General features: G+C 37.2%; 4 protein-coding genes across 9 annotated transcripts; 3 read left to right on the forward strand and 1 right to left on the reverse strand.

Annotated features, from left to right (window-relative positions):
- LOC143552300 (putative F-box protein At3g61730) lies at positions 1–1,331 on the forward strand. Its single transcript, XM_077042558.1, has 3 exons — positions 1–643; positions 722–829; positions 930–1,331. The coding sequence occupies exons 1-3, from the start codon at positions 478–480 to the stop codon at positions 1,010–1,012; spliced, it is 357 nt and encodes a 118-aa protein (XP_076898673.1). The 5' UTR covers positions 1–477; the 3' UTR covers positions 1,013–1,331.
- A 1,759-nt stretch (positions 1,332–3,090) lies between these two features.
- LOC143552302 (putative RING-H2 finger protein ATL21A) lies at positions 3,091–5,454 on the forward strand. The gene is made up of 2 exons (XM_077042559.1): positions 3,091–3,778; positions 5,009–5,454. The coding sequence occupies exons 1-2, from the start codon at positions 3,091–3,093 to the stop codon at positions 5,452–5,454; spliced, it is 1,134 nt and encodes a 377-aa protein (XP_076898674.1).
- Positions 5,455–7,937: 2,483 nt separating this feature from the next.
- LOC143552321 (DEAD-box ATP-dependent RNA helicase 31-like) lies at positions 7,938–11,426 on the forward strand. Of its 4 annotated transcripts, XM_077042577.1 has the most exons (12): positions 7,938–8,706; positions 8,758–9,029; positions 9,063–9,151; positions 9,248–9,354; positions 9,445–9,500; positions 9,589–9,813; positions 9,900–10,106; positions 10,187–10,273; positions 10,339–10,434; positions 10,516–10,731; positions 10,810–10,992; positions 11,076–11,426. In XM_077042577.1, the coding sequence occupies exons 1-12, from the start codon at positions 7,962–7,964 to the stop codon at positions 11,301–11,303; spliced, it is 2,511 nt and encodes an 836-aa protein (XP_076898692.1). In that variant the 5' UTR covers positions 7,938–7,961; the 3' UTR covers positions 11,304–11,426. The 4 variants fall into 4 exon arrangements, with proteins under 4 accessions (XP_076898692.1, XP_076898691.1, XP_076898693.1 ...); XM_077042576.1 differs by having other exon boundaries at positions 8,758–9,151; XM_077042578.1 differs by having other exon boundaries at positions 7,938–8,593; positions 8,714–9,151.
- Positions 11,427–13,230: 1,804 nt separating this feature from the next.
- Positions 13,231–20,600, reverse strand: LOC143552322 (uncharacterized). Of its 3 annotated transcripts, XM_077042581.1 has the most exons (9): positions 19,845–20,600; positions 19,496–19,684; positions 19,250–19,342; positions 18,488–18,670; positions 18,305–18,407; positions 18,028–18,213; positions 15,853–17,948; positions 14,505–15,025; positions 13,231–13,635 (listed from the first exon to the last, which is right to left on the reverse strand). In XM_077042581.1, the coding sequence occupies exons 1-9, from the start codon at positions 20,079–20,081 to the stop codon at positions 13,626–13,628; spliced, it is 3,618 nt and encodes a 1,205-aa protein (XP_076898696.1). In that variant the 5' UTR covers positions 20,082–20,600; the 3' UTR covers positions 13,231–13,625. The 3 variants fall into 3 exon arrangements, with proteins under 3 accessions (XP_076898696.1, XP_076898694.1, XP_076898695.1); XM_077042579.1 differs by lacking the exon at positions 13,231–13,635 and having other exon boundaries at positions 14,449–15,025; XM_077042580.1 differs by lacking the exon at positions 13,231–13,635 and having other exon boundaries at positions 14,449–15,025; positions 18,488–18,666; positions 19,246–19,342.
- Positions 20,601–21,398: the final 798 nt, after the last annotated feature.

The raw sequence follows: 21,398 nt of genomic DNA on the forward strand, positions 1-21,398 counted from the left end.
TATACCATGTAATGGATAAGTCATAAAACTGCAATACTGCATATGGATATCCAAAAGTTTGACTCCTCTTTGACTTGCATATCAGATTGGATGAGAATTGGTGCATTTTCCTTCGACTCGCCAGATGCATTCCTCACGGAGAAACTTATCCGCCCCACAAAGCTTCCAGTGGAAGATACCAAGCAAAACATGGTGGACTCTGACGAGTGTTATCTACTGCACAACGTCAAAACTGGAATATGGATAGCAGGTAAAGATATCTTGCAAAACTCTCTTCAAAGATTTATCATTATTCATTGACTCGTTGTTGCTTGAATTAAACATCCTGTTCTTGTTTGTGTACAGATTTACAGCTTGTTCGGTGCCCTGTTTGTAACCTGAACACATGTGATGGTGAGAAAATACATATAAACACAAAGATTGTAACCTGAACCAGTACTATTTTCTTAATTACCTGTTGTGTTTCTTTCAGGAACAATGCAGGTATTGGATACCAGACATGCAGAGTTGTTCCTCAACGAAGGGTACAAGAATGGAAGCTGGGAGTACAAGCCGTTAGGATCTCATGACATCAAAAGAAACGTAAACAGTGCTTCTGGTGCCATTCTTGACATCAAGCATTTCAAAAGTCCATCCACAACTGGTAAATGGCATTCCACGGTTTATTACCAACTCATTTGAATAAAACGTGGTTCTAAATTTATGATCAATTTTTGTGCAGATCTGTTCAATCTCAAGTCTTGGGTGGGGAAACCGAACGACTGGCAGCCGAAAGCGACGGTGGCTGACAATGCAGTTGCTATTAACACAAATCTACAAGCAAATGATGGTAAAATACCCTTGAAATCTTTTATGGAAACTAAATATTCAGTTTAGTTTTTAAATCCGTATCAAACAATAAAAGTTAAACACACCGTCTTATTTTTCAGGCCTTCACATTAAATATCATGTCATGACATCTGGAGACACCGATGAAGTCGTGGCCATCCGTATATCTCAACAACTGCTCTAAACTCTAAATAATAATGTAAAGGTCAGTATAACTCTCAGTCTTGAACCTTGATAGTCAATACGATAAATAATATATAGGCATTCGCATACATAACACCCCGCCTCCACACGAGAGTAAAAAAATAAAGATTTTGAAAAATTTATGCGGACGAGTTGGATACTTACAGAGTTACAGTTACAAGACAGTGGTTAGTTTCTGGTATAATGATAAAGTTTTGTAGACAGTGGTATAGATATTGAGGATTTTGTAAACCGTTATGCAGAGAATGTAGTTCATTTTTAATACATGATGATTCAGTAGCATGAGTAAATATGGTTCGTTTCTTACACTGTGATGGTGTACTTGAAAATGGTTTGGTTTACGCAACCTAAACAGCTTGAACAGGACCGTGGGGCGTGGACACACTACGTAAAATATCACAATATATTGCTATTAAACACATAATTCAAGACTTGAAAAATGACTCTTTGGTGTATTCACAACTATTACACTCACATGATCGCCTCATTTTCGATGTGTTTGTAAAAACAAATAAGTATACGCTTTGAGATCCTTCATATTTTTATCACCAATAATCTCATTTTCATAAAATCCTATGGATGATTTGTCTAACCATACCAGGTACAAAGTTTATAGTAATTTGGTTTATCAAAAATTACTTTGGCAAAATACCCACTTTATTAAATTTTTCATGAATTAATTGCTAAAATCGTGAACAATACCTTTTGAGTAAAATTGATATTTTCAAAAACATAAAATCATTTTATTCCTGAAAATAATTGCTTTATTTATTACTGTAATTAAATACTTATTAATTTAATTAAAATTGTCAATATGATATTTTCATAGTCATGATGCCATTTTTGTCTTTATTAATAAATAAATAATTAGTATAAAATATCTTAAATAAATAATGGCATTAGTTGTTTTGTTTAGATATGTATTCAGATATCTTTTATTAATTACAATTACTAATAATACTATACTATTAAACTCATCGTTATTATTTAAATTATTAAAATTTGGCTTGATGTTTTGCGATCATGAAAAAGAAAACCTTCTTGCAGTAAACTGTATAGGTCTTTTTTATACAAACTAAGAACATCTAATCCGGAACATATTAAAATGAAGTATATTGGTATCATTTTAAGCTTTTAAGGTACTACCTACCAGACACTCCAAAAATGTTTTTTATTAAAATATTTCCCATAAATTACTAGCAAAAGTTGTAGTTTATTTTATTTTAAAAATGCAGTAAAAAAACCTTTCAATTTGTGTTAAAAATATCCACAATTCCCATCTATCAGTCTTATTCTCACCAACAATCTTTAAACACATCTTCGTATAAATCTCATCAATAATCTTGTAATTTATAACTCATAGGTGTAATATGAGTATGAATCCACATAGTAAAAGATGATTGTATGGATGATAAAATACAAGTCAGAGAGAAATTATGCAAACGCCTCGTATGTTACTAATCAACCCGGCAACCCCTCTATTGGTGTGACATGATTTGATGGTACACATACAATTGTTATGTATACGCCTATACATGGCAAGAATGTAATTGTATATGTGTGTATAGGGTATATGACAGTATAAGATATGCTATACGCCCGTACAACTATACAAGATATGGTTGGTTGATTGATACATGGTTACCAGTGATATGTTGATGCATGCGGTATGTATTATGTATATTCCCTAAAAAAGGTTATAACTTTAGAGGTACGCCGGCACCCCCTATAAGACGTATAAGAAAAGCGACTACACCCTCGAAATTTTTATATAATAATCATTTCTAAGACGTAAATAGACATGTCTGTAAACTATGCCCATTATTTTATACAAAACACAAGTTGACTGGAATCAAAAACATATACAAGATAAGTTTTTATTCTAAAAATACAAAGGAAATACCATTGACTTTTGTTAACTATAAACAAATGCAGGTTAGCTGTTAATAGGTTCAAAAAGCCAAAAACATTGACCTGAAAAAAGTCAAATGTGTTGATTTAGTACAATGATGATGATGTTGTTTTTATTATACACATGAACATTCAATTTCCATAACAATGGAGGCTCTCAATTTCTTCCTTCACCTCCTAATCCTACATATTCTTCCTACTTCATTAGCATCATCATACAACTGCCCGGTTTCCTTTTGTGGCTCGAATGCATACTCAATCCGGTTCCCATTTCGTGTGCTAGACCAACAACCCGACGTCTGTGGCTACCCGGGCTTTAATCTAGAGTGCAACAAACAAGGAAACATGGTATTAAACCTCCCGAATTCAGGATCCTTTTCGGTCAGAACCATTGACTACCGTTCTCAAGTTATCCAAATATACGATCCCTCAGGTTGTTCTGCTTCTAGGCGCTTCTCTTTGGACCTCTCGGGTTCACCTTTTTTGGGCTCTCCAAGCCGAAACTACACACTTTTGAGCTGCCAGGTTGAGGTCACGAGGTCCCGTTACATAACCGTTGGTTGTCTGACAAATTCTACATATTCAACTTTAGCTACTTCTTCTGAGAGTTTTGCTATCCGAATGGCTAACCGAACAGCTTGTGAGATCATTGGTTCTATACGGAGTCCAATATCGTGGTATCAAGATCAAGAAGGATTAACATCAGACTTAAATATGGATATATCTTTGACATGGGATAACCCGAATTGTCAAGAATGTGTAGAAGAGGGTGGGACTTGTGGTTACACAAACACCACTATGCAAGACATTGCATGCTTTGTAAATTCCAAAAAGAGTAAGCCTTTCCACACACCACTAACGTGTCATACACGCCGTATAACAGGCGAAAAATGGTCATATGAGGTCGTATGATAGTACTATGATGTGTTATAATGGCACATCATACAAGCCATAATGTTTATACGGGCTTTATGATTGTATGAGTCGTGTGCGTTCAAATCATATGAATTATATGATGTGGTATACCAACTAATTGGTAGCCTCTTAATAATCATTAAGAGGCTACCTCTTAATGGGTCATAACCTCTTAATGGTTAAGAGGTAGCCTTAAGTCTGAATGGTTAAGAGGCAACCATTAAGAGGTAATCTCTTAACCATTCAGACTTAAGGTTGCCTCTTAATCATTCAGAGGTTATGATCCATTAAGAGGTAGTCTCCTAATGACTGTTAAGAGGCTATCAAACAGCCTAAGCACCAAGGGCGTCAGGTCGACGGTCCCTGGCCCGATCACCTACGCCTGAGAATTGTAAAAAAAGTATATATTTTATATATACATACAATGGCGAAGTTTCACTAGGGCCAGCCCACACCTACCCCCCGGGTTTTTTTGCGCATTAGTGTAAATGTATCCGTTTTTTGCCCGAAAATTTTATACGTTGCGTAAATTTACTCGTTTCGCCGGAAAATTTAAGCCGGACCTCCCTATTTTTTCGCAGTAGTGTAAATGTGTCCGTTTTGTCGCCCGAATATTTTATACGTAGTGTAAATTTACCCGTTTTTGGTCGAAAATTTGAGCCCCCCCCCCCCCCGACGCTCGAGTCCAAGCTTCGCCACTGTATACATATATATATATATATTTAAAAAAACTATATTTTTAATCTAAGCAACCAGGGCGCCAGGTCGACGGTCCCTGGCCGGATCACCTACGCCTGAGAATTGTAAAAAAAATTATATATTTTATATATACATATATATTTAAAAAAACTATATGTTTAATTAAAAAAATAAACTACACCAGCCCACCATTAATAAACGAAATCAAAGTTACTATTGTATAATTTATTTTTTTCATATATAAGTTATCAAATTTATATTTTACTTAAGGCCCAAATTTTCACTCGCCTTCGGCCCAAAATTTTTTTACAATTCTTGGGGACGGCCGTGCTAAACAGTAAACACCACTGACAAAGTCATACGGCCTGTATGACCATTGTTTAACTTTAAGAAGAAAATCAAAACTACAAACTTTCAACAATATCTCACTAACCGACATTTACATTTTCAGGCAATAAGAAAATGACGATAGCTTTGATAATAGTATGCATAGCTCTAGCTCTACCGGCCATAGCCGCCTCTATGGCCATGATATATTACATCTTCAGGGACTACAGACGAGTAGCCACTTGGGTTGCAAGAAACGCAACACCAAATGTCACTGCAGTGACACCTGAGACTGCCATGGTTCCACATGGCGGTCTGGTCATAGGTCTTGACCCATTGACCATAGAGTCGTACACAAAAGTGGCTCTAGGGGAAAGCAAGCGCCTTCCGGGACATGAAGATGCAGCATGCTCTATATGCCTATCGGAATACAATGTTAAAGAGACTGTCAGATGCATTCCGGAGTGTAGACATTGTTTCCATGCTGATTGTATTGATGAGTGGCTAAAGTTGAAAGGAACGTGCCCGGTTTGTAGAAATTCCCCTTCACCGGCTCGTGTTGACTTGTAACATATTCAATATTCATTGTTTTTTTTTTCATACTTGATCTTGATCATACCTTAAATCTTCTGAATATGCAAAATGAGATATTTAGAAACAAAAAAAGGTTGACTTTCACTATATATATTTGTAGATAAGTCATTGAACTATTTTTTATTTTTTTGTATAAATAGATCATTTAACTTATTAATTATTATATCCATGTTAATACTTTTTAAGAGTCACACAAATAAGTTTTTGTTCTGCAAAATATCTGCAATGGAAGGAATGTTAGAGTCATTGGAAATTTGGAATGATCATTTGAGAATTTTAAAAGATAAGTAAATGGTGGTTGTTATGAATGGTTCTCTCTGACTGGATCAAAGTCAGATATGTGACAATGAAAGTATGTCACCAATTATGTGTTTCTCAACCATATCATTTTTTTTTAAATATGCAAGATTTAAGTATTTGACTATTAATAACTAATACAAAATATTGGTTAGATTGTGATAAGAATGACCAAACCAATGATAAATTATAATAAAAAAAGAGTGAACTGCGATTTTCGTATAGTATGTCTAAATTTGCGGCTTTAGTCCAATGGTTTCAAATTTGCAATTTTCGTCCATGTGGTTTCATTTCATTTGCAATTAAACCTGGATTCATTAACCTCGTTAAGTCTGGTAGTCAAAGTCATCAGTGTGCCGCTCACGTGAGGGGCAGTTTTGTCTTTTTTTCTCCCCAAATAAACCCCAACCCCTCCGGTGATGGGGCTTGCGAATTTACGACTGAGGTTTATTTGGGGAGAAAAAGGACAAAAATGCCCCTACTGTGAGGGGCGTGTTGATGGGTTTAACGACCAGACTTAACGGAGTTAATGAATTCGGGTTTAATTGCAGGTGAAATGAAACCACGGGGACGAAAATTGCAAATTTGAAACTATTTGACTAAAACCGTAGATTTGGACAAACCACAGGGACGAAAACCGCAGTTCGCTCATAATAATAATAAAAAAAGTAAGTTAAATCAATATGACACATCAAACAAGTTATATTAAAATCTCATGTTTAGATTAGTGGATGCATACCTCCATGTAGACTCTGATTCCATGTCAGCAAGTTGCACCATTTGCAAATATTCAAGTTATAGCTCAAGACTGTAATAAAGTTGCATAGTGTTGTTGTTTGAAGATCACAGTCTTAGTTCAAAAGTTCGAACTAATTAGATCGACTTGATAGAGTTAATACCAAAAAGAAAAGCATGATTATAACACCTAGCTTACTCTGCCACATACTTCCACATATATAGGTGGCTAGTTCAACTAACTTTTATAAATTTATTTATGAAGTTCCAGTTTAAAGAGAGGTTGTAGCAATGGTTAGTTCATATGCACAAATTAATAGTCAGCCAAACTTTAGCTATGTGCCTATGTTATTATTAAGGACTTATAACAATACATAAAATAAACAAAATAAAAAAGGACAAAAGAACCTTCCAACATATTGTCACAAAATCAAGCAAAGCCTTCTTGATTCACTCTTAGCAGGCAGCTTGTTTCGGTATAATCTCCATTTGAGTCGTTGTTAGAAGTAAACGCCATCCCAATATCTTAAAAGTCAGCAAATGATAAATACGGGAACACTTTCTACAATTACTATTGTATGATATAACTTACATTCTCTGGATCTTGTAAGTCATAACACTAACAATTGTCTTTAATATAAGCTCCAATAAGGAAGAAATTGTGTTATTTAAGTTGTATGCATGATGACACAAGTCACAACTAATGATTTCTATGGACAATGTCTCTTCCAAACTAGAGTTGTGTCCTAAATGGTTTATTAAAAGGACATTTTGGTCATATTCATTGTTAAAATAGACAAAGTCGAACTTATTTGAAGCATGCCTCCATCGTCTAGGATGGGATACAAGGCTCAACCATCGTCTAGAGTCCATTTTCAGTTGAGGCCAAAAGTTTTAAAATATATAAAAAAAATGATGATCTATATATATCAAGACGACAATAAATGATGCCATTTTTTTAAATTATAAGTTAAGTCTTTTTCTATAACTATAAATATAAACAATGTTCACTAGGGGTTATTTGTTTCAAATTATAATTTTTAAGTAAGCTAAACCCTATTGTTTTACAAAATAGATGACAAATCATTAATCATCGACTGAATTAAATTAAGCTAATAATAGGATTTTGTTTATTGTTATCACAGTTATCATCACTATATCTTTGTCTACTTAAATATAAGAACCATTCCTTTTTTGTATCCCCTTGCATGGAGCATCCGAAATTTGAGAGACGACCCTGCTTATTACGCATTAGAAAGCGGGTAGTAATAATAATAATAATATTGGTTAATACGTCGTCGTATTACCCCATTTCTAATTTCCGTTGCTCTTCAAATAATAATAATAATAACCTTATCTTTCTTTCTTTCATTTCCAAAAATCTTAAACCCTCATTCCAAAGGGCCTAAAACCCTATCCACTTATCTCCGGCCACCGTATTCCGCCGTAGCATGCCAGCTACACTCTTCTCACTGCCTGACGTTCATCCGTACAATTCTTCTTCATTGCCGGTAACCCTAATAACCATGAAAACCCTACCAGTTTCCAGTTCAGCCCATGTGTTCACTCGTCTAACCTCCACTAGACTCAATTCACATTCAATTTCATCTTGTAATAACCTCGGGTTTCAAAAATTGGCCACTGCAGTGCAATCTGAGCTCCAATTATCGGTTAAACACAGTAAGTTTGAAATTAGGGCTGCTAAGAGCTTAATTGAGGACGAGTCGGAGCTCGGTGACTGGTTCGGTGAAGTTAGTTCGGGTTCGTTTAAGAAAAGAGAGGTGTTTAGTGACAGAGATGATAGAAGTAGTTTTCGAGGCAGCCGGGGCGGTATTAGGGGCGGAAGAGGCGGTGGTAGAGGCGGTGGTAGGGGTGGTGGTGGTTCGGGTATGAATAGGAGAAATGATGATTATAATAGTGGATATGATAATAATAGAGAAAGAAGAGGTGGTGGTGGTGGAAGTAGAGGTTCGTTTGGTGGGAATTCACGAGGACGAGGGCGGTTTGATGGAAGGGGGGGAGGATCGATGTCGGGAAGGGGACGGGGGAGATTTGGGGGTGAAGTGCAGAGGAGAGATGATCGGTTTGGTCGGGATTCGGATGGTGGGAAAGGAGGTTGGGGTGATTATTATTCGCGTCCGGAAGGGAAAGAACCGTATGTGCAGGATACAGAAAGGTTTGGTTCAAATAGGAGAGGTGATAGGTTTGGTGGTGGCGGTGGTAATGTGCGGGATACGGATAGGAGAGATGATAGGTTTGGTGGTGGCAGTGGTAATGTGCGTGGTACGGATAGGTTTGGTTCGAATAGGAGAGATGATAGGTTTGGTGGTGGCGGTGGTAGAGGGAGAGGAAGAGGTGGTGGAATGGCCCGAGGTGGTGGTGTTATGATGGGCGTTAAAAGGAATATGGAAAGAGGAAGCTTGATGGTGTCGGTTGATGAAGATGTGGATGATGATATTGATGATGAGGAGGATGAAACAAACTTAATGTATAACTATAGAGATTTAATAAGCGAAGATGAAGATGATGACGGCGTTGACGTTGACGACGAAGAAGATGATGTGGTATTAGAAAAGGAGCATTCTTCGAGTTTGCCAAGAGTTTCAATGGAAGGAAGTGAGTCCTATCTAAGCGAGACCAGGTGCGTTGATCATGTGTTAATATTATGTTTGCATTGATATAATGTACGCTAAAGCGAGTATTTTTATCTTACTTTTATCCATTTGAATTTCAAAAGGTTTGATGAATGTTCAGTTTCACCTCTTTCCTTAAAAGGAATTAAGGATGCCGGATATGAGAAGATGACCATCGTGCAGGAGGCGACACTTCCCGTCATTCTCAAAGGTTTGTGTCTTTTGAAACACATAATAACATGGAATTATAAAGTCTCAAACTTTTAGTCAAAACTTATGATTTATAATTTTATATTTCTAGGAAAGGATGTGTTAGCCAAGGCGAGGACGGGTACTGGAAAAACCGTTGCGTTTCTGGTAATAATATACTGTTACCTAAAATTATAACTCATTGTAAAGTTAGTAAATTGTTAGCCTAATAGTATTATCGTTTTCTTAATTCAAGCTCCCGTCGATAGAAGTAGTTGTGAATTCGCCACCTGTCGGTCGTGACCAAAAGTGGCCCCCGATTCAAGTCCTAGTCATATGCCCGACCAGAGAGCTTGCAAGTCAAGCAGCAATGGAAGCTAACAAGTTGTTAAAATATCATCCTTCTGTTGGTGTTCAAGTTGTTATCGGTGGTACCAGAATCGCTACAGAACAAAGACGCCTGCAAACAAACCCCTGCCAGGTCAGCAGTTTTCAAATCGGTTTAGTTATAAACTTTTTTTGTTCATAGATCTTGAAAAGGTTAAAACTTGGCTGGTTTGTTCACAGATTCTTGTAGCGACACCTGGAAGGCTTAAAGATCATATAATGAATACTTCTGGATTTGCCACTCGGGTCAAAGGGGTCAAAGTTTTGGTACTTGATGAAGCTGATCATTTATTGGACATGGGTTTTCGTAAAGATATCGAGATTATAATATCAGCTGTCCCGAAACAAAGACAAACACTTCTTTTTTCAGCCACGGTCCCACCCGAGGTTTTCATCTTTCTTTCTTTCTTAAATGTGGTTAAAATTTTATGAAAGTAAATCCTATTAAAGTTTTTTATGATGTGAAGGTTCGTCAAATCTGTCATATTGCTTTGAAGAGAGATCATGAATATATTAACACCGTTGAAGAAGGAAGCGAAGAGACACACACACAGGTAACATATATTCACACTTATTGAAAATAAAATTTAAGTTAAAATATTTGTTAATGGTTTTTAAGGTTCTACAAAAGCATATGATTGCTCCATTAGACAACCAATTTCCACTGCTCTATACGCTTCTGAAAGATCACATCACCAATGATGCTGACTATAAGGTCTGTTTTCAACTTTTCATACAAACTTACAACATATTTTCTTTGTTCTTTTTATTGATTTGTTTTTTGTATATTTTATAGGTTCTTGTGTTTTGCACGACCGCTATGGTGACAAAGTTTGTGGCGGACATACTTGGTCAAATGAAGTTAAACGTCCGAGAAATACATTCTAGGAAATCACAAAGTTACAGGACACAGGTTTCTGATGAATTCAGAAAGTCAAAGGGTCTTATTTTGGTAACCTCTGATGTTTCTGCACGTGGAGTCGATTATCCAGACATAACACTTGTTATTCAGGTATTACTTTTATTACTTTGTTCATACGACTTTCATAATCCATTTTATTGGCTTTAATGTAATATAAATATCTTGCAGATCGGGCTTCCGTCTGATAAAGCCCAGTATATACATCGACTTGGAAGAACCGGGCGTAAAGGAAAAGAAGGGGAAGGGATATTATTACTAGCACCATGGGAAGAGTTTTTCTTGTCTACCCTTTCGGATTTGCCAATTTCAAAAGCGGACCCACCTGTTATCGATCCCGACACAAAGAAAAAGGTCGGTTTTATATTATACTTTTTTATGCTATTTTGTATCTATAGAGGTAATGGAGTAAAATTGTGTGATTTTGTGTACGCCAGGTGTCGAAAGCGTTGTCTTATGTGGATATGAAAATTAAAGAAATGGCATACCAGGCATGGTTGGGTTATTACAACTCGAATAAGACTGTTGCCAGGGACAAAAGCAGGCTTGTGGAGCTTGCAAACGAGTTTAGCCGAAGCATGGGACTTGATACTCCACCAGCGATTTCCAAATTTGTTCTTGGTAAGATGGGGCTCAAGAATGTTCCTGGTTTGCGTTTTAAATAGATAATTTATACGCCGGTAACATGAAACATTCAACAACTTTTTGTTTGCGTTATTGTAACAAACTGTTTATTTCTGTATTTGTAGTTGTAAGTTAGTGAAATGTTATTGTTAATGTCATTCAACCAATTTTTGCATAGAAGATTGTAATTTTTTTTTTTAGAGAAAATATTGATCCTTTTATATATAACATAAACCGAACTACATCTGGATAATGGGTAAGCGAGCAACAAGCTGCGCCGCTATCCCCTTTTGAATCGCAAAGCCTATTCTACTAAATATAAATCTTTGGTTCCTCGGGCTCTGCAAGTCACTGTGGACCACCTTCTGCACCCGCTCCAAGAAGCGAACCGCCTCGGGAGCTAGGGATCCAAAAGTGTCGAAGGCAAATGGAATGAACAAGTGCTGATTCTCCAAACACGATGTCTCATGCTTAGCAACCTTCCTAGACTCCGCTCTCATAACCGCCTGTCCCGGTACGAAGCCACTGTCTCTCAGCCCCACCAACGGGGACACCCCAGTGAGGTCAACACACGCATGCTTACCCTCTGCCCAGCCAAACACAAGAACATCCGCAGGACGCAGGGTAGATCTTCCCTCACGCGGATCAGTCAAAAAGTTAACAGGTGCCTCTTTCTTGGCTGAGATCCCGGCACGTCTAAGCACATCCCATAACACATCTCTAACCCAGTCATGACGATACTTGAATCCCGGCAATTCCTTACAGTGGAGGGCATGCTCACCGAATCTATCCAAACAAGCTTTTTTACAAATGGGGCATAATTCATCTGGAAGGAAAAGGGGAATCATAAGCCGGTATTTAAGGATGGCTCTGTATTCAACTGCCGACATCCGTTGCCCAAGACCTTCAATGGGCACAACAGTCAAAAAATCCTGGGCATGAGCCCCCTTAAGACAAGCTAAAACTGCCTTTTGTCTCGGGATCATATCGAATCTCTCCTCCAAATCATGTACGTGTTTACCATAAAGAGTACTCGCCAATGTTTGTTGAGGTTTCTTGGGGGCGGTCTCCTTATCAGTAAAACCGCCTATATCAAGGTTCGGGAGAGTTGTTCCAATATTACCAAGTGCAAAAGAGTAGTCAGGATCTACCCCCGTAACACCAGCGTTTCGCAGGACGTGGTCCTGTAATTTTACTGTAAATTTGCATGCTGTGTATGTTTTTATGGTTGAAATTTATAATATTGAGCTTTTCTTGAGTCAAATTTTAAGTTTGTTTAAAAAACAAACTAGGGGTGTGACATAAACCGAAAAAACCAATCTGAAAGCGAAAATTTCAAACAGAAATAATCGAACCGAAACAAAAACAGACAGTTTGATTTTATGTTTTTGTAAAAACCGAACTAACGGTTTGGATTTGGTTTTGCATATAATAAAAATCAAAAAAACCGAACCAAACCGAATTTCTAAATTTTGTTATTTTATATTTTATGTTAAATAGTTTATAAGAATTTAATAAACATGTAACTAAAATATTTTTGGTAAAGTATTTAATAGTCTATTATTTTACAATTAACAAAATTATTTATACCTAAATTAATTATTTTTTGAAAACTTTCTTTTATTTTGACCTGAAATTTTCAAGACCAAATGGTAAAAACGACACCAAATCAAAACCAAAATGAAAACCGAAAAACGAAACGGTTTCAAACACTCTAAAACAAAGTTTTGGTTTTCAGTTCGGCTTAAACCAAAAACCGCACCACGCACAACTTAAAACAAACCACCCAATCAGAATTATTTGCACATAACAAAAAGACCATGATTGACTTTGTGGCATAGTTTTTCAATGACAACATGTTAATTTTAGGTCAACAATATACATACTTGTTGCAACATAGCTTAAAATTCTAAATTGAGCAACTGTAAAAAAGCTACATGACAAAAGAGTGGTGGGTCCATTGGAAATTGGTACAAACTGTTTTTTTTATGTACTAAAAACCCTAACCATCATCAGTTGAAAAACATGAGTAGCAAATGTGTAACATGATAGAGCCCTACAAACTTCCAACAAAAGTTAATGTACTCGTGTTTAAACCGTAACATATTTGGCGGTGATGGCCCTTGCCTGCCTCGCGCATAACACACAAAAAAGGATTTAAAAAGATTTCGTCACACACAAATGCCACACCGCCTTCGAGAGCATATTAAACCAGTGTGCTTTGCTGCAGTTGATAATCCGAGTACATACGGCTCCTTCGTTGGCCACCACGAGCCGCTTCTTTGTCTATTCCCAGAAGGGCAACTTTTGCAATTCTAATCGTCTCGCCTCGTTAACGAAGGTTGTGGGATGGCAAAAGACAATCATAGCCTCCTGTCACAATTAAGAGATTTGTCAATATCATAAAAAACCAACATGCGTTCTCATTTTCTGAGACAGTCGACATAATTTTGGCATAACGAAAGTCCCAACACATGTCAAAATAAACTAAAAAAGTCCCCTGACCAAGTTTAGCTATATTAAAGTCCGTACTCTTATCTAGACCGTCTACTTACAAAATAAACATAAAATAATGACCAGTTACCGCCTTAATTTAGAATAGTACGAACCATTACTTAAAAAATAATTTTTGTCATAAGGATATGCATTCTAGAAAAGTTTAGGGACTTCGGCGTAGTAATTAGGTTAACGGTTCTTTTTTTGTTTTTTTTACATGTGCCAAGACTTTTATACGCAAAAATTATGCTGAGCCTTTCTCATGAAAGTTGGTAAAAAAAATGTTTGGTTTTTATGATATCCATATTATAACCGCTTGTATGATATTAAAAATGGAACGCAGACAACTTTCTAAACTATTGTGGCTTGCAAAACGATTATAAAACTAATGCAAAATTTATTTTGTTTTCGAAAACGTAAGCACTCGGGACTTATAACAGAAGATGTGAAAAAATGTACAAAATGAGTCAAATCACAAAATGAAAATGATATGAAAATAAGACTAAAAAAAAGAGACTATTGCCTAGTCAAACCACCAAAGCCTATACAAGTCACATTATTTTATTCTCGTTTAAAAAACTAGTTTTAGTCCTCAAAAACTTAAATTTCTAATCTTTTCAGGATGGCATATTTGTAATTTTCTTTAAAATTTTCTTAAATTCTAAAGATGAGAACAACCCCTACACAGTTTCTAACTACTATAATTAACCCGATAACAATTCCAAAATGTAGTCGAAAAAAAGTACCTTTGATGGCGGGGCGATGACGGTTGATCTGGTGAATATAGCCTATGTTCCTCAAGCATTCCCCAGGCCCGACTCCCTTCACCACACGGCGACTGCTCATTACCAGCAGAAGATCCCACCGAAGCAAACGCAAGCTGCTCGTTTTGAGAAGAAAAACCCGCACTTTGCTCATACGGGTACACCATCACAACCGGACCGTTTGACCCGTTAGACGGAACACCCGGTAACGGATACATGCCATACGCCACATTAGCAGGACCACTTTGACTTGTTCCAGGATGCAATAGCCCATTTTGTGTCTGGTACGTAGAAAACGTATCATGTCTGTGTGAATTCATTGAACGACTTCCGCTTGAACCCAGCCGGTCCGACCTTGCTGTTGACTTATCCATTTGATTACGGTTGTGGTTCTGATTACGGCCCGAACCACGTGACTTCGAGTTACCGTCTCTATCACCATGATTATCACCTCTATCATTGTTATAATTCACTCTGCGAGGCCGGTCCCTAACACCAACCTTCTAGAATAAAGACCAAAATAATAAGTTAACTAATATTTTGTCAAAAAGGTAAAACTAAAAAAATCATAATAACATTAAATCATAATGACCCATTGGGTTGAATGGGATGTATTAAAATGTATATAATGGGTCAGAATGGGTCAAACTAAAAAATGAAAATGATTGAAACGGGTCAAAACGGGTTGACATTTCTTGAAGGTTTTTTTTATTTTTTATTTATTTATTTTTTTTATGGAACGAGAAAACGAAGGAAACTTTTTAGTACTTTTACTTTTTAATTTTTGATTTATATTTCGAGTTATGACTTTTTAATAATTTTTTTTTTATTTTTAATGAGGGGATTTTGAAATGGGTTGAGATTTTAAAAACCCCTCATTAAAATATTTAATAAAAATAATTACAAAATTAAAACTTGAATTATAAATCAAAAACTAAAAAAGTAAAAATAAAAAAAGTCTCTGTTTTTCTCGTTCCATTAAAAAAAACTCGAGAAATGTCAACCCGTTATGATTTTTTTCAATCATTTTCTTTTTTTAGTTTGACTCATTATATACATCTTAATTCAACTTATTCAACCCATGGGTCATATTCGCCACCCCTAATATAAACCGAAAGAAAGCCGCAAGTTTGTTCGTTTGGCAGGTAGTTTAATTAAAGTAATAAATTAGTTCACTTATTGTCAATTTAGATAAATACCCTCCACCAACGATATATGTAAAAATCTTATGAACTCAAAATAGAATATATGTACTTCACACTTTGAAGACAGCCAATGTATTATAAAATAGTTTACTAAAATATAATAAATATAGATTTAACTTTCTTACAGGATTTGGCAAATATGTCCCGGTCCCACTACGATATCTTGGCATATCTTCAACATAATGCTGGTAAACATTAGGCGGTCGGTTGGAACTAGACTGAAGAGGTGCAAAGGGCACGAGCCGTGGTCCATAATTCATGAGCTGTGTGACCATGTTCATGTTTGGCACGGGTCTTCCGGGACCGTCCCATGGGACCCGACCCTGCAAATACATGGGTGGAACCATGACGGGTGACGGATAAACAGATGGTCCATGATGACGTGGACTTTGACATAACCGACCAAACTGTAGATTCTGCCAATGGCTAGCAAAGTCACTGTTAAGAATATCCGGCTTGTGTTCATCTGGTGTCTCACCGGGACCCACCCCTCGAGGACTAAAATCCACAGGCTGGTCACCTCCTTCATGATGAAAGTTTTGACCGATATCACCGTTTTCCATTCTCTCAAAACGGGTAGCTGCCGCGTCTGTTGACCCGTTTTCTGATGGGACGTTATAAAACGGAAGCATTGTTAAAAACGGAACGGGTGGCCCAGTCGGGTAAAAAGTCAAAGGCGTACCACCTGAATTCTCTTGGTGTCTCGGGTTGGACCCGATAATCATCGGGCCCATCGGAATTCCGGAGCTTGACCCACTTGTTTGAGCCGGTTCGGTATCCGGGTCGTGGGGTCTTGGAACATGAATCGGAGCAATGGTTTGAGATACCGACTCAGACCCGAAACTCATTGGTGGGACCCATTCCTGGTCATCCTCCTCAGACTGAAACCGGTCAGACATAGACGACTCTACAAGGTTGACCGTTTTCTTCCCACGTTTTTCCTTTGTTGACTTGTTGACCGTCAACGTTTCGTCTCTAGAACTCTCGGAAGAAGTTTTACTTCTTACGGAATTACTGTGAGCAGCGGACGAAAATCTTGAACTCGTGGCCCGTTCGTCCGAATAAGCATTGTTCAGCTTATTTTCTTGAAACCGTGAATGATCCGGAAGATTATTTTCTCTTAACCGGTCTCGTTTTTCTTTGTTACTCTTGTGTTGACTTCTTACTAACCCACCGGACCCGCCTACACGACGAGGTGGCAGAATGTAATTCATCCCGGTAGAAGACGATTGCGGTTTATTATCTTCTTGTGAAACAATTTCAGAATTCACCCGATTGGGTTCCCACCATAATTCATGATGATTAATATTATTATTATTATCATCAACGGTGTTCAGTTCAACCGACCCGATATTATTTTCATCAACTGAATCTTCAGAATTTGGAGGTACGTTAAACCCGGGAAAGTAATGAGGGACCACACCGGGAGGAAACTGCATACCCGAAAACTGAGGGTCAAGAAATGGCATATTTGTGGGAATCATTCCGGGAATATTCCTTTGCGTGTAACCTAAAGAAGCTAGAAAAGAAGGCGATATCGGAAACGGTAAATGACCCGACGGGAAATTCATCGGCCCGTTAAACCCGTGAAAACCAGAAGCCATCATGTTCACGAGATCTTGTTCCTCTTGATGCATATCTTCATAGTGATACATGTTTGACTCGACTGACGGGTCAACGCTTTGCTTTGATGGAGCATGGGGTGAAGACGAACCCTCGGTTTTCTCGGTTTCCGGTTCAACGTTCTTTTTTCGGTTACGCGTTTTTCCATTTTCGGGCTGTTTGTTACGCGTCCCTTGAAAAAGAACATATTGGTACGTATCGGTTAGTTCTGGGCTGGACCGTGTTCTCGCAAAAGGCGACCGTTGAATGTCGTTGACCAAAAGACCGGATTTCAAATTCCATTGACCTTGGTTATTATTAACACGGGTCTTTGGTGAACTTCCGGACTGATGATTGGCGGACCGAGTTTGGTCAAAGTCGGATTCTTGACTAACGGGTTCTGACTTTTTGCCAACGGAATCGGTCATACGAGTATCAGCTCTCGAAGTCAATGAATCGGTAGCGGGTGCATCCAAACGAATACCATTACCATGTCGGTCCCACGTGTTGGTAAAAAACTTAGTTACTTCGTCAACGATATTTTCCTTCGGGCAGTCAAGAAATCTTCTCAGCCTTTTAGCCCCGAGAGAAAACGCACTACGTATTCTGAAAAAATTACCTGAAACATAATAACAAAATTGTCAAAACAAAAACATAATATAATAATATATATAGATGAAACTTAGTATATTATATACCTTTACTAACACTTCTTCCGAGATTATTACTCACATGTAGTGGATCAACGACGTTAAAATGTTTAGAAATAAAAGGTTGCCCCTGATTATCTTGACCACTAGGAATAACCGCATACACGGAACTACAAGCATCAAGAAACAATTTGTTAAGCAGCAATTCTCCACTGTCCTTACAAGGTGGCTCGGCTGCATATATTATAAAATATATAACCATTAATACAAATATGTTAAATAGTTTATCACCAAGTAAAAACATGTTTTAAAATAACACTAATACCAGTTACATCTGGAAGTGAGTTTATGGGCACCGGTCCCCACAAGCTAACACAAAAGTTATCCCAATCAAAATTACTGAAAAACTCAAGAAAACGATAAAGCACCTGAAAGTAAAATAAAAACATTTCCTCAAGTTGCAATAATCATTCTAAATAAAAGCAAAAAAACTCATCATGGTTATAACCTCGAGTGGGCCCGCAAAAGAATTGTTGAAGACATGGAATATGTAAAGAACCAAAGTTTCAAGAGCGTAGGTGGAAATAAGTCCATGATGAGCACCGAGTATACGACTCTCGTAATAACACCATGCTTTGATTAGTATAATGCTACGCTTAAATAAATGATTATGGTTTATCAAATGGTCTACCTGCACAACTAATACTTCATTAAAAGAAGTTGAAAACAAAATCCATGATACGTGTAAAATCACATGCACTACAAACTTTTTGTATAAGAAGGTACCAACTCATTGCATAAATCACAACAAAGAAGATTCTTGCAGACGTCTTACAAAAGAGTAGGCGCCCCTGCCATGGGCTACCTCTTAATGTTAAAACACATGCACTGGTTTAGTGAGGTGAAAGATGTGGTTCCTACAAAAATTGTCCCCACCATGAGCAATATCTGTCACGTTTTGGAAAAATTGCCCCTGCAAAGGGCAAGCTCTCACCGTCTCTGGTGTAAATACTAACTACATTGAAAGGTTACCATTGACAAGACAATATCTCCAAAAAATAGCAAATGTCGCCCATGGTGGGAACAATTTATGTGGGACTCATACTTCTCGCCTAACTAAAACAATGCAGCATGCGTTTTACCACCAAGATGTTGCCCATGGTAGAAGCGTCGACCCCCCTTGTGAGACATTGGCAAAAAACCACCCCCTTGTTATCGATGCAAAAAGTAGGTACCCCCTTATGCAATAAATTCTTTGCACTACACTAACCTCCTCAAGAAAACAAAGCGTGCAAAGCCCTCCAAGCTGATTAAAAGATATATCTACCACAATATTCTCCACCAAGCATTTTATAATCTTCACCTGTAGTCAAATGAACAATGTTTTCATAAACCATATAACTGCCATTGTCAATGACTTAATGCAAAGTATTTGTAAAGGCAAATAACTCCAAAACTAGAAGACTAGTTATCATGATGATATGCAAAATAGTAAATGAAACATTAAAAAACGCACTTCTGCTTGAATGTATTGAACTTCCTTTACGTGAAACTCTGCATTCTTGTTTTTCTCTTCTGTCTGCAACAAATCACAAACTTCACTTGCCCATGAATCTTTCAAGTTTGGATTGTTGCTGAATGCTGTTAAGTCGATATCCCCATCAGGTAAATACGTTTTAAGAGGCACAGACCCAAATGTAAAAACCTGCAAATTGAAAAGTTCAAAAATCATATTCATTAACCCTAAAAAATTAAAAATCATAATCACTTTTTTCCACACTAAAGTTTGACAATATTTTCTAAATTAACATAACTAAAAAACTGATAACACATAAATAATCAATAAACATCAAAGAACAAACAACCTGACACGGAAAACACTGCATAATCAGCCGTTGAACATAATCCGCAACCGCATTCCTCCGTTCTTCCGACGGTTGATTCGGTTGAATACAACTAATAAGCTCAGCCGTCCTTTCTTCCGCAATCAACCACCTCTCCGAATCCAAATTATTCACCAACGACCGCGCATTCGGCACTAACCCATTCGGCAACAGGCGGCCCCCACCACCCACCTGTGCCCATCCCTCAAGCTCACCCATACACACCCACTAAACTACACACACAAACTCTCAACTCCTTAACAAAAATCAAACTTTTCCAAATACCCAACACATAAAAATCACTAATTTAAAATACCCACAATCCCAACCGCCATAAAAAGTTCCAATTTTTCAGGAACCCTAATAGCCAAACAAACCCTAAAGAACAAACAAGCCGTAAACTTTGATCAAAATCAACGGCGAGAAGGTTATGAACAAAGGGTGATAAAGGGTACAAAACCCTTGAAGCGATTGGGCTATAATTGATGTATCGATGCGAATTGGGTAAATGAATGATGAATTGGGGGGTTAGGGTTTCGACGAATAATAATAATAATATTAAGAGAAACGACGATGAATGATGAACTGGGGAAAAGGGTTTGGAGGAATCGGATGGAAGAAGAGAGAGAGAGATTAAAGGTGCGAAATTGTTGGAGGGTTTTGATTTGATTTTGATTTCAAGAAAATATTAAAGGGGTTTTTGAAATTGGGCAAACGATTATGTTTACTGGTTGGTGGTGATGGGAATCTGAACAGAAACTAAATGGTTCATTTAATTTTTTTTGGAATAATAATAATAATAATAATAATAATAACAAATTGCAACAAAATCTATATAGATAATTGTATTGTACTTTCTTGAACTCCATGAGACTGCCCCAGATCCAATAGAGAAAACATATGCCGAGATACTTTTTCTATCCTCAATAGAATTTGCCTAGTCACTGTCCGTATAACCTTCTAGACAAACCCCCGTTCCTTTTTTATACCATAACCCGTAATCAATTGTACCAGCAACATACCTTAGTACTCTTCTTGCAGCTCCAAAATGGCATGCAGCTGGTTTGTGCATGTATCTAGAGATTAACCCAACCGAGAACGCTAACTCTGGCCGTATGTGTTAGATACAACAACCCACCAACTAAACTTCTGAACATCCTCTCATCAATTTGATATCCTGCATCGTCAACTTGTAATTTCTCACCAGAATTCATAGGAGTGAGGGAAGCTTTGCAATTTCCCATTCCAAACTTTTTTAAAATATCCTTTGCATACTTCTGTTGTGACACAAACACACCATTCTTTCTTTGTGCAACTTCCAAACCAAGAAAATACGTTAACTTTCCAAGATCAGTCATATCAAATTCTCTAATCATCTTTGCTTTAAATTCACATAACAATTCCTTGGAAGAGCTAGTGTAAATTATATCATCAACGTATAAACATACAATGATTAAATCAGTGACACTAACCTTTTTAATGTAAATTGTCGGCTCGCTTTTGAGTCGAATATAACCATGTTGTTGAAGATAGGTG

This window comes from Bidens hawaiensis, unplaced genomic scaffold, assembly GCF_021521415.1.
Source record: "Bidens hawaiensis isolate Kalapana, Puna unplaced genomic scaffold, B.hawaiensis_p1.1 tig00016838_1, whole genome shotgun sequence".
Taxonomy (NCBI): domain Eukaryota; kingdom Viridiplantae; phylum Streptophyta; class Magnoliopsida; order Asterales; family Asteraceae; genus Bidens; species Bidens hawaiensis.

Excerpts from the sequence above, each read along its gene's own strand:
- LOC143552302 (XM_077042559.1), top strand. The coding sequence starts at position 3,091 with ATGGAGGCTCTCAATTTCTTCCTTCACCTCCTAATCCTACATATTCTT. Across the intron at positions 3,779-5,008 it reads CTTTGTAAATTCCAAAAAGA|GCAATAAGAAAATGACGATA; the intron begins GTAAGCCTTTCC and ends TTACATTTTCAG.
- LOC143552322 (XM_077042579.1), bottom strand. The coding sequence starts at position 20,081 with ATGGGTGAGCTTGAGGGATGGGCACAGGTGGGTGGTGGGGGCCGCCTG. Across the intron at positions 19,343-19,495 it reads TTCAATACATTCAAGCAGAA|GTGAAGATTATAAAATGCTT; the intron begins GTGCGTTTTTTA and ends ATTTGACTACAG. Across the intron at positions 15,026-15,852 it reads GGACATATTTGCCAAATCCT|AAGGTTGGTGTTAGGGACCG; the intron begins GTAAGAAAGTTA and ends TCTTTATTCTAG.
- LOC143552321 (XM_077042575.1), top strand. The coding sequence starts at position 7,962 with ATGCCAGCTACACTCTTCTCACTGCCTGACGTTCATCCGTACAATTCT. Across the intron at positions 9,814-9,899 it reads TGCAAACAAACCCCTGCCAG|ATTCTTGTAGCGACACCTGG; the intron begins GTCAGCAGTTTT and ends GTTTGTTCACAG. Across the intron at positions 10,274-10,338 it reads GCGAAGAGACACACACACAG|GTTCTACAAAAGCATATGAT; the intron begins GTAACATATATT and ends ATGGTTTTTAAG.
- LOC143552300 (XM_077042558.1), top strand. The coding sequence starts at position 478 with ATGCAGGTATTGGATACCAGACATGCAGAGTTGTTCCTCAACGAAGGG. Across the intron at positions 644-721 it reads CAAAAGTCCATCCACAACTG|ATCTGTTCAATCTCAAGTCT; the intron begins GTAAATGGCATT and ends ATTTTTGTGCAG. Across the intron at positions 830-929 it reads AAATCTACAAGCAAATGATG|GCCTTCACATTAAATATCAT; the intron begins GTAAAATACCCT and ends CTTATTTTTCAG.